The sequence below is a fragment of the Balaenoptera acutorostrata genome, chromosome 3 (genome assembly GCF_949987535.1).
Source record: "Balaenoptera acutorostrata chromosome 3, mBalAcu1.1, whole genome shotgun sequence".
Lineage (NCBI taxonomy): Eukaryota > Metazoa > Chordata > Mammalia > Artiodactyla > Balaenopteridae > Balaenoptera > Balaenoptera acutorostrata.
Window position 1 is genome coordinate 116,573,499 of NC_080066.1, and position 12,273 is coordinate 116,585,771.

The 12,273-nt window shown below is 39.6% G+C and overlaps 1 protein-coding gene, 1 non-coding gene and 1 pseudogene across 4 annotated transcripts in view; 2 read left to right on the forward strand and 1 right to left on the reverse strand.

Moving 5' to 3' along the window:
- Window positions 1-430: 430 nt before the first annotated feature.
- The window catches only part of EAPP (E2F associated phosphoprotein), a 57,160-nt gene continuing 45,317 nt past the window's right edge, over window positions 431-12,273 (reverse strand). For all 3 annotated transcript variants that reach the window (XM_057542005.1, XM_057542006.1, XM_057542007.1), the window contains exons 7-8: window positions 7,091-7,204; window positions 431-1,012 (exon numbers count right to left, since the gene is read on the reverse strand). In XM_057542005.1, coding sequence (XP_057397988.1) covers window positions 736-1,012; window positions 7,091-7,204 — 391 coding nt within the window. In that variant the 3' untranslated portion in view covers window positions 431-735. The remainder of the gene's footprint in view (window positions 1,013-7,090; window positions 7,205-12,273) is intronic.
- LOC114237765 (U6 spliceosomal RNA) lies at window positions 7,926-8,032 on the forward strand. Its single transcript, XR_003623276.1, has one exon. It is a non-coding gene; the product is annotated as a U6 spliceosomal RNA (small nuclear RNA).
- On the forward strand, window positions 9,211-9,533 carry LOC102998707 (peptidyl-prolyl cis-trans isomerase FKBP1A-like; annotated as a pseudogene).

Below are 12,273 nucleotides of genomic sequence, written 5' to 3' on the forward strand. Positions count from 1 at the left end.
CACAAATTTCTATTTTACTGTGTTAATTCATTAAGTTTAGAATACTGATTAAGTACCACCCTTTTAAGGAAAGACCTATGTTAATTACTCAAGGCACCCCAATACTAACTTCATGTAATTCTAACAGTTACTAAATACTGTTCACTCCATCCTATGGGTTAGAAGGGAAATAAAGATACTTCTTAGCAAAAACAATACAGACAGAAAGGGTGGGAGGGAGATCCAAGAGGGAGGGGATATATGTATACATACAGCTGATTCACTTAGTTGTACAACAGAAGCTAACACAACGTTGTAAAGCATCTATACCCCAATTTAAAAAAAGAAAAAAATATATATATATAGACAGAAGTGAGGAAACAGTTTCTAGATTAAGCACACCAAGGGTATATCCAAAATAAAAAATAAAAATAACACTCTGAAACAAAAGTTACCTGTAACTCCAGAACATTTTAATTCTAAAGAGCTTTAATAAATAAAAAGCCCCAGTTTCCAAATATCTATCAAAAAGAGAATGAATAACGAGTCCCATCAGAGCTGGGGAAAAATTTTTTTTTTAAAAGGAAGGGGAGGGATGAAGGTAGATAACCATTTTTTTTCAAAAAGATAAAGATGAAACACTGCTTCCTCAAATAACCGCTCAGAATGTCACTGGAGATGAGTAGGCAGGAGGAATATAACTGACCATATTTGCCTTGTATACGGTATTGGGCAACTAAATGCCAACTTAGCTATTTAGGAATGGCTTGCTAAAACGTTGAAAAAATGAAAGACTTCATCCTTGTCATAGACCGCCACTTCGGTGGAACATTCAGTGCACATGACTGGGTGATAGATTTCTTCCACATCTGTCTCTGCCTGCTCCGCAGCATCTTCTTGGTTAGACCTCATCTTCTTATGGCCTCGCCTTTTCTTCCTGTTCTCTGGGGTTTTGTATCTTAGAATCTCTTCTTTGTTGATAGAACAATTCATTACAAACATTGCTCTATACTGAGTTTTGTATGATTCATGCCTAAGAGGAAAATGAAATGGAGAATTTGGATTTACATTCTATTTTAATAGTTACACATTTAGAAAAAATGTGAGAATACCAAAAACTTACTGAAATACCAACCAAAGTAAAAACAAGAGAACAAAATGGGAAATTAAAGAGCTTTTAAGAGTTATTTTAAGAACAGGAGGAGACTTGGTAACAGATACTAATGAATATATCCTCTTTTCTACTGCTCTAAAAGTAACTTTTATCTCAGAAAAAAATTTTTTGATTTGCTCTTCCAACTTAGACAAGAAAAGCTATTGGAAACCTGAGAGGTAATGTTTAAAAAATCTTTGACTGTGTCTTTTTCCTGTTGTGACCTGAGACTCTGCCCTCCTCTCATTACCACGTAGTGCCATTCTGGTCACTATTTTAGTAAAAACTACAGTTTTAAAAGCTTAAAGAGCATCTGATTTATAATGTCCACTCTTGGCTTTATTCCAACAGTCTAAAGAATAGATAATGCTTTCTTTGTTCTCCTCATACACTTAATATTTTCCTACTTCTTTCTCGACTTAGTAAGTTATTTTCCTTTTTCTCCCCCTTAAACCTCATGCAACAGAAATATCTATCTGGTTAAAAACAGTGAAGTCAAGTTATGCCTTCATTAGTTCTGAATGCTGATCATCTCCTCTTCCACCACCACCACTACCAGGCTGATGTTTCTCAAGATGAAGTCATAAAAATTTCATTTATACTCCACCATACTGGAATCCTTTCTTAATATGGAACACAATTTTTACCAAGCCCAATTTCTACTGTTAGATCACAAAGCAACTTCTTTTGGGTATAGGAACCCTGTAACATGGTAACATGGTTTAATTTAAAAGAGAAGCAACTTAAGTACAAAGATATTTTACTTTTTCTTTATTTCATATTCTAGGTGTCAATTTATATACAAAAAGCTTAAGAGCTCATATGGAGAGTACACAAATTAATTGCTGCAGATGATCAGAAACCTCAAGCTAGCTAATAAGAGTAAATTACATCTGGCTACCCATTAGTGACTAGAACAAATCCACCACCTAACATCATCATTTAATTTCAGTTAACCTGATTCAGAACATGGACTAAGTTAGATATTTATAAGGCTACCAGAAAAAGAGAAAAGAAAGAAAAGAAAAGGAGAGGAAAACGGCAAAAGTATATTTGGATTAATAGAATATAAGGAAAAAAACCACATGATCATCTCAACTGATGCATAAAGAAAATTTGAAAAATTCAACACTCTTTCATTATAAAAACACCCAATAAGCTAAGAATAGAAGGAAACCTCCTCAATAAAGACCACATATGAAAAATTCATAGCTGGGCTTCCCTGGTGGCACAGTGGTTAAGAATCCACCTGCCAATGCAGGGGACACGGGTTCGAGCCCTGGTCCGGGAAGATCCCACATGCCGCGGAGCAACTAAGCCCATGTGCCACAACTACTGAGCCTGTGCTCTTGAGCCTGTGAGCCACAACTACTGAAGCCCGTGTGCCACAACTACTGAAGCCTGCGTGCCTAGAGCCTGTGCTCCACAACAAGAGAAGCCACTGCAATGAAAAGCCCTCGCACCACAATGAAGAGTAGCCCCCGCTCACTGCAACTAGAGAAAGCCAGCACACAGCAACGGAAGACCCAACGTAGCCAAATAAATAAATAAATAAATAAATAAATAAATAAATAAATCATAGCTAACATCATACTCAATGATGAAAGACTGAAAACTTTTCCTCTAAGACAAGGAACAAGACAAAAACGCCTGCTTTCACCACATCTATTGAACAAAGTACTGGAAGTTCTAATCCGAGCAATTATGCAAGAAAAAGAAAGAAAAGGCATCCAAACTGGAAAGGAAGAAGTAAAATTTACTTTGTTCACAGATGACATGATATTATATGTAGAAAACTCTGAAGATTACACAAAAAAACTATTAGAGTTAATAAACTAATGCAGCAAATCTGCAGAGTACAAAATGAACACATGGAAATGTGTTGTGTTTCTATACACTAGCAATGAATAATCCAAAAAGGAAAGTAGAAGAGAGATTACCAAAGGCTGGGGTGAGTAGGGGTGGAGAATAGGGAATTATTGTCTAATGGGTACAGAGTTTCTGTCTGGCGTGACGAAAAAGTTCTGGAAATGGATAGTCATGATGGTTGTACAACTGTGACTGTAGTTCATGTCACTGAATTGTACACTTAAAATGGTTAAAATAGGGAACAAGATAAGAGTGCCCATTCTCAGCACTCCTAGTCAACATATTTCTGGAAATCTTAGCCAAAGTAATCAGGTAAAAAAAAAAAAGAAAGAAAGAAAGGAAGGAAGGAAGGGAGGTAGGGAGAAAGGAAGAAAGAAAGAAAGAAAAGGTGTCCCAATAGAAAAGGAAGAAGTAAAATTGTCTCTGTTTGCAGATGACATGATCTTATATACATAAAACTCTAAAGACTCCACGAAAAAAATGTTAAATAAACAAATTTCAGTAAAGATTAAGGATACAAAAGCAATAAACAAAAATCTGTTGCATTTTCACTAACAAACTGAGAAATTAAGAAAACAATCTCATTCACAACAGCATCAAAAATAATAAAATACTTAGGAATAAATTTAACCAGGGAGGTGAAAGATCTATACACTGAAAACTATGAAACACTGATGAAAGAAATTGAAGAAAACACAAATAAGTATAAAGATATCCTGTTTTCATAGAATGGAATAATTAATATTGCTACAATGTCCATGCTACCCAAAGCCATTTATAGATTCAATGTCATCCCTATCAAAATTCCAATGGCATTTTTCATAGAAATAGAAAAAAAATCCTAAAATTTGTCATGGAACCACAAAAGACCCCAAATAGCCAAAGTAATCTTGAGAAAGAAGAAGAAAGCTGGAGGCATAACACTTCCTGATTTCTAACTATACTACAAAGCTATAGTAATCAAAACAGTATGGGATTGGCATAAAAACAGACTCATTGATCAACAGAACAGAGTCAAAAGCCCAGAAATAAACCCATGCATACACCATAAACTAATATTTGACAAGGAAGTCAAGAATATTCAATGGGGAAAAGACAGTCTCTTCAATAAATGGTACTGGGAAAACTGGATATTCATATGCAAAAAACTGAAACTGGACCCTTACCTTACACCACTGACAAAAATTAATTTGAAATAGATTAAACACTAAAATGTAAGATCTGAAATTATAAAACTCATAGAAGAAAACATAGGGAAAAAGCTCCTTGACATTGGTCTTGGCAATGAAGTTTTGGAGCTGACACCTAAAGCACAAGAAACAAAAGCAAAAATAAACATGTGGGACTACATCAAACTAAAAAGCTTCTTCATAGCAAAGAAACAATCAACAAAATAAAAAGGCAACCTATGGAATGGTAAAAAATATTTGCAAATCATGTATCTGATAAGGGGTTAATATCCAAAATACATAAGGAACTCATACAACTCAACAGCAAAAAACAAACAAAATCTGATTAAAAAATGGGCAAAGGGGCTTCCCTGGTGGCGCAGTGGTTAAGAATCTGCCTGCCAATGCAAGGGACACAGGTTCGAGCCCTGGCCGGAGAAGATCCCACATGCCGCGGAGCAACTAAGCTCGTGCTCCACAACTACGGAGCCTGAGCTCTAGAGCCCGCAAGCCACAACTACTGAGCCCACGTGCCACAGCTACTGAAGCCCACACGCCTAGAGCCTGTGTTCCGCAACAAGAGAAGCCACGAGAATGAGAAGCCCACGCACTGCAACGAAGAGTATACCCCGCTCACCGCAACTAGAGAAAGCCCGTGCATAGCAACAAAGACCCAACGCAGCCAAAAATAAATAAATAAATAAATAAATTTATTTTTAAAAAAAATGGGAAAAGGACTTGAATATACATTTTTCCCAAAAAAGATATACAAATGGCCAACAGGCACACGAAAAGGTACTCAATATCACAAATCATCAGGGAACTACATATCCGAACTACAATAAGGTATCACCTCATACCTGTTAGAAAAGGTATTATCAAAGAGACAAGAAATAACAAAAGTGAACCCTTGTGTACTACTTGTGGGAATGTAAATTGATACAGCCACTATGGAAAACAGTATGGAGGAGCCTCAAAAAGTTAAAAATAGAACTATCATATGATCCAGCAATCCCACCTCTGGGTATGTATACAAAGGAAATGAAATCACTATCTCAAAGAGATATCCGGGCTCTCACCTCAGCCAGTTGATCAAGGTCAACATTAATAGGCATAAATCATGTTAATAGTTTGTGCCCATGACATAATGTGATGAAAATGGCACTTTATTTCTGTGGTCTTCCTCCCAAAAACCTACTGCAGCCTTACTTACAATAGCCAAGACATGGAAACAACCTACATGTCCATCAACAGATGAATGAATAAAGAAAATATGGTTATGTATATACAATGGAATATTATTCAGCCATAAAAAAAGAAAAATATCCTGCCACTTGTAAGAACATGGATGAACCTGGAAGGCATTATGTTAAGTAAAAAAAGTCAGACAGAGGACTTCCCTGGTGGCACAGTGGTTAAGAATCCGCATGCCAATGCAGGGGATGCGGGTTTGAGCCCTGATCCAGGAAGATCCCTCATGCCGCGGAGCAACTAAGCCCGTGCGCCACAACTACTGAGCCTGCGCTCTAGAGCCCGGGAGCCACAACTACTGAAGCCCTCAAGCCACAACTATGGAAGCCCGTACGCCTAGAGGCCGTGCTCTGCGACAAGAGAAGCCACTGCGATGAGAAGCCCGCACACGGCAACGAAGAGTAGCCCCCGCTCGCCACAACTAGAGAAAGCCCGCACGCTGCAACAAAGACCCAACACAGCCAAAAATAAATAAATAAATAAAATCTACGTTTTTAAAAAAAAAAAGTCAGAGGAAGACAAATAATGTATATATGTATGATCTCACTTATATGTGGAATCTAAAAAAAAAACTGAACTCATAGAAACAAAGTAACTGTTGGTTGGTGGGGAAGGGCAGATGGATGAAGGTGGTCAAAAGGTACTTATAATGGATAAGTTCTGAAGATGTAAGGTACAGCATGATGACTACAGTTAACAATACTGTACTGCATACTTGAAAACTGCTGAGAGTAAATCTTAAAAGTTCTCACCACACACACACAAAAAAAGGTAACTATGTGAGGTGATAGCTGTGTTAACTAACATTATTGTGGTAAACTAACCTTATTGTGGTAAACATTCTGCAATATATTTGAATATCTAATCACTACACTGTATACCTTAAGCTTATACGATGCTGTATGTCAATTACATCTCAATAAAGCTGGGAAAACAGCTTTATTTAAAATTGAAAATAGGAACTTCCCTGATGGTGATGTGGTTAAGACTCCATGCTCCCAATTCAGGGGGCCCGGGTTCGATCCCTACTCAGGGAACTAGGTCTCACATGCATGCCACAACTAAGAGTTCACACGCCGCAACTAAGGAGCCTGAGTCACAACTAAGGAGCCTGCCTCCCGCAACTAAGACCCCACACAACCAAATAAATAAATAAATAAAATAAAAATTAATTTTCAATTTTTTAAAAAATTAAAAACTAAATTAATTTTTTTAATTAAATTTTAAAAAAAATTTAAATAGTCTAGCTGACAATAAATTGAATATTCAAATGAAGTACTCTTTTACAGCAAAATTTTTAAGACAGTTAAAATAGTAAATTTTATGTTACATGTATTTTATCACAACAGAAAAAAAAATAAGAGTGTATTTGAGAGATTTTGTCATTCCACAACATATATGCAGTTTTACTGAACCCTTGTCAGCACTGGCAAGTACTTTATTAGAAAACCTATTTATAACAGACAATGTGTAACGAAAATTATTTGTATAAAGATTAGTCATGCAGCACCAGGGATATATGAGGACAGAACTTTATCAGAATTCCTAAGCACCTTAAAAGTCTATTTCTGATTTAAACAAGGACTACCAAGTGGTTTTTTTCGTGTGTGTGTGTGTGTGTGTGTGTGTGTGTGTGTGTGTGTGTGTGTTGTTACCCTTTATCCGTTACCTTTGGCAATCAAGACATAGTGTGGTCATGCAGGCAGGGCAATTCAAGACAGCATCACTATTTGGAAAAGGCTGTTGTTGTTGACGTCGCCGCTGTATTCCAAAACCATGGTAGCTAGAACAGAAAAAGAAGGTGAAAAGGGGAAACACATTAAAGCCAAATCTTGCTTTCTAATGCCACTCTCCCAACAAAAGAAACCAGTACCCCTTAGAGAAATGGTCGATTCCAGGAATGGGGCATACAAGATGGACCTGGAACATCCTGTAGGGCCAGAAAGTAAGGAAGCGCTCAGAAAGAAAAAACCAAAAACCCACAATGAGACAGGAATGTTAAAGGGGCACAGGAGCCAACTGAAAGAGCTCCCAATGACTGAAGCCAAAACAATTAGAGCATCAAAATAAAGTAGTATTGAATTATAACCAAAATATAAATAAATAACCATGAGTCCATGCTGACATAAATGACTTAATAAATAAATAAATGGGGGAGAATAGACACATCTCTCATATATAAGAATTACAAATAATTTATGAAGATACTCTCCCCTCAAGGAGGAGGAGCATAACTCCAGACTCCTTAAGTCTAGGCTAAACATAGTGACATCCTTCCAAAGAGCATGGTACAGAAAGGGGTGGAAAGAGTAACTTTACAGTAGAGAAACCTGACAAATACTACTTCACTATAGTGAACAAGATCAACATTAACAGTCGTAAATCACACTGATGGTATGTGCCCTTGATACAAAGTGATGAAAGCGGCACTTTACCTCTGTGGTCTTCCTCCCCAAAACCTCTAATTCCAGTCTAATCATGAGAAAACCATTAGATAAATTCCAGTGCTCGCTTCGGCAGCACATATACTAAAATTGGAACGATAAAGAGAAGATTAGCATGGCCCCCGTGCAAGGATGGCATGCAAATTCGCGAAGCATTCTTTATTTTTTTATCTATGATTGTTGAATCATTCCACGAAAAGGCACTCTGCCACAAGATCAGCTGGACTGTGCGTTTAACGGATGCGGGAGTGGGGGAGTTGCTTGTTCATCCCTTCAGTTTGCACTTGGAACTCCTTTGATACCTCAGAGTTGGGATGGAGCTGGCCAGCCTGTGAAGACCTCCTTTGGGGGGTGCAGGGAGAATTTTTTTCCCCACTTTTATGAAGGGTTGTTGTTTTTTTTTTGATGAAGATATGTTGTTTTGTATACTATGCTTTCAAAGTATTAACTGTAATTATCTAGCGTTATCTTGTTGTTTGTACAGAAATACACTGGCCTAGCACAGGCAGATGTAGATTTTATTATACTTGTCATAGCTGTTTTAATAAACTTGAGTTCCGCTGCTAACGAAAAAAAAAAAAAAAATTCCAATAGAGGAGCCTCCCACAATATACCTGACCAGTGCTCCTCAAAACTGTTAAGGTCATCAAAACCAAGGAAAGTCTGAGAAACTGTCACAGCCAAGAAAAGCCTAAGGAGACATAACAACTAAATGTAACATGGTATCCCGGATGGGATCCTGAAACAGAAATGGGTATTAGGTAAAAACTAAGGAAATCTGAGGGAATTCCCTGGAGGTCCAGTGGTTAGGACTCCACACTTGCATTGCCGAGAGTGTGGGTTCAATTCCTGGTCAGGGAACTAAGATCCTGCAAGCCACGTGGCGGATAGATAGACAAATAGATAGATAGATAAACAGATAAATAAATAAATAGGGTCATTTGAAGCCCACTGGGCTTCACTGGGATGGTGCAGGATCAATAATGTGACAGAGATGAATGTGCTTTAAATACAATTGCTATCCAAAGGTAAAATACGATATTTTTAAAAAAAGAGAAAAAAAACCTAAGGAAATATGAATCAAGTAGGCACTTTAGTTAACAATAATGCATCGATTATTAACTGTGACGAATGTACCATATTAGCGCACGGCGTTAACAACAGGGGAGACTCGTGCGTTGCTGTTGTTGCAGCGGGTGTGGGGATACCATAGCAATTCTCTGCATCATCGGCTCGATTTTTCTGTGCACCTAAAACTATTCTGGCACAGCCGCGGAACCGCCGCCAGACCCACTGTCGGTCAGCGCCGCCTGCCCGCCCGGCATCCACTGCCACTGCCACTGCCATGGGAGTGCAGGCAGAGACCATCTCCCCCGGAGAGGGGAGCACCTTCCCAAAGCGCGGCCAGACCTGTGTGGTGCACTACACGGGGATGCCTGAAGATGGAAAGAAACTGGATTCCTCCTGGGACAGAAACAAGCCCTTTAAGTGTGTGCTGGGCAAGCAGGAAGTGATCCGAGGCTGGGAAGAAGGGGTTGCCCAGATGAGCGTGGGTCAGAGAGCCAAGCTATCTCCCCAGACTATGCCTACGGTGCCACTGGGCACCCAGGCATCATCCCACCTAACGCCACTCTCATCTTTGACATGGAGCTTCTAAAACTGGAATGACAGGAACGGCCTCCTCCCTGAGCTCCCCGTTCTTGGATGCGCCATGGAAGGAGCTGGAGCCTCCAGGTGCGCACAGCGAGTCCGTGCGGAGCTCTTCCTGATGTTCCGCTACACTCTGTATGTCTTCCCTGACCGAATGTGTTGTCACCAGCTTTGCTCTTCCCCTTTCTCCTTGTATGTGTGTTGACCTGAACTATATGCCATAAACCTCAAGTTACCCATTTTAGTTTGTTTTCATTTGGGGGTGAACACTGAGTTTCAGTCCTTTGGATCTAGGTTTCCAGTTACGTATTATTCAAGTATTAACAGCACAAGTAATGGGTTAATTTTAGAATAGGAATTGTTGGGGGTGGGGGGGCAAGAATCTATATTTTATTTTATTTTTTTTTGGATGAAAGTTTTATCTATTATATATTAAACATTCTTGCTGTTGCACTGCAAAGCCATAGCAGATTTGAGGTGCTTTTGAGGGCCAAATTATTCTCCAATTTAAGCGACGTCCTCGGGCTGAATTAAAAGCCCTACCCGAAACTAAAGTGGGAAGGGGAGAGCCTTTGCCTCCACTGTCCCAACCCCACTCTCCCCTTAACCCTCTGCGTTTTGATAGCAGATCGTTTTCACTAAGATGTTGGACACTACAGGTGTCTATCCCTGGGCCAGCAGGGACCTCTGAAGCCTTCTTCATGGCCTGGATTTTTTTTTTTTCCATCCTCTGGCTTTTCTAATGGATATTTAGGACCTTTGTAATCTCATAGCTATCCAAGATCCACTTCCTAAATTTTAAGAATTTCAATCAAAAGTTAAATTGAAGGTGCTGTTTGTAGACACTTAACACCCATGAAAGCCCAGCCATCATGACAAATCCCTGAGTGTTGTCTTAAGAAAATGATGCTGGTCATCACAGCTTCAGCATCTCCTGTTTTTTGATGCTCAGCTCCCCCTGCTGATCTCAGAGTTTGCTGGCTTCTCCTTCCCCCCTCTCACCCCTTTGCTGTCCTGTGTAGTGATTTGGTGAGAGAAATTGCTGCCTACTCCCGCACCCCTACCGCTACCCCCAGCACTACATATGAGTTTCAAGTTTTATTACTGCAATGAAAGTGCCTTATGTTGGCTTTTCTCAAAAAAAAAAAACTATTCTAAAAAACAGTCTACTAATTAAAAAAAAAAAAAAACCCACAATAAAGCTACATTTAAAAAGCAAGGGTTGTGGACTCCCCTGGTGGTGCAGTGGTTAAGAATCCGCCTGCCAAAGCAGGGGACACGTGTTCGAGCCCTGGCCGGGCAAGATCCCACATGCCGCGGAACAACTAAGCCCATGAGCCACAACTACTGAGCCTGTGCTCTACAGCCCGCGAGCCATAACTACTGAGCCCGCATGCCACAACTACTGAAGCCGGTGCCTAGAGCCCGTGCTCCGCAACAAAAGAAGCCACCACAATGAGAAGCCCCTGCACACCAGAAAGACGCAATGCAGCCAAAAAAACAAAAGAAACCCACAACATTGTAAATCAACTATATTTCAATAAAAGTTATTACAAAAAAAAAAAGCAAGGTTTGTAAGCTCTAAGTGCCTAAGGATTTTGGTCTGTTTTGTTCCCTGTTGTATTTCAAGAGTCTAAAACAGTGTCTGGCATACAGTAAATTCTCAACAGATATTTGCCGATTGAAAAAATAAAGCATGAATCTGTTTATGAAGACACTAAAGTATAAAAGTATATATTCTTAAAAGGGGCTTATGGGGCTTCCCTGGTGGCGCAGTGGTTGAGAATCTGCCTGCCAATGCAGGGGACACAGGTTCGAGCCCTGGTCTGGGAAGATTCCACATGCCGCGGAGCAACTGGGCCCGTGAGCCACAACTGCTGAGCCTGCGCATCTGGAGCCTGTGCTCTGCAACGGGAGAGGCCGCGATAGTGAGAGGCCCCCGCTCGCCGCAACTGGAGAAAGCCCTCGCACAGAAACGAAGACCCAACACAGCCAAAAATAAATAATAAATAAAAAATTAAAAAAAAAAAAGGGGGCTTATGGAAAACACCTAAAAATTGCAAAGCAAAATGCAAATCATTTGGCATTACTTCCTGAACTCTTTAAATATTTGTGGGGAAAAATACTGAGAACACGTGGTATATATTTCATAATTGTTGTTAAATACCTCCAATGCTTAGCAAATTTCAAAACCCAAACCCCAAGAAAATAACTTAATCATTCATTCAATAGGTGCTAAGTGCCCATACAGCAGTGTGCAAGGTGCTTGGCATACAGCACTGAACAAGACAGGTATGATCACTGTCCTTGTGGTGCTTAAAATGTAGTGAATTCACTATTTGAAGCTGGTTTCTGTGGTCTTAAAAGGCAACTACTGCTTGACACAGGAATGTGAATAAGTCAATAAGATGTTATTTCTTCTCAAGATTATATAAGAATGAAAATACACTCCATCTTACTTCCATGACAAATTCTGTTACCAGAATATGGAGCTAGACCGTAAGCTTTATTTCAATAGCACTCATAGCACTTAAAACGTTCATTTCACACTGTGAGTGTGAAAAATATTCATCACATAAATGCAAGGGGCAGTTGGAGGAAGTGGTGCATGGGTGAAACTAGGAGAGGAAAAAAGGACAAAGTGGGAGGGTGGAAGCTAAAGGGTGGTGCACAAAGACCCACATAACAACACAAGCCCTCTGGGCTTGACAAGTACAGATTCCTGGGCCCCACCCTAGCGGAATCAAAACCTCCTAGA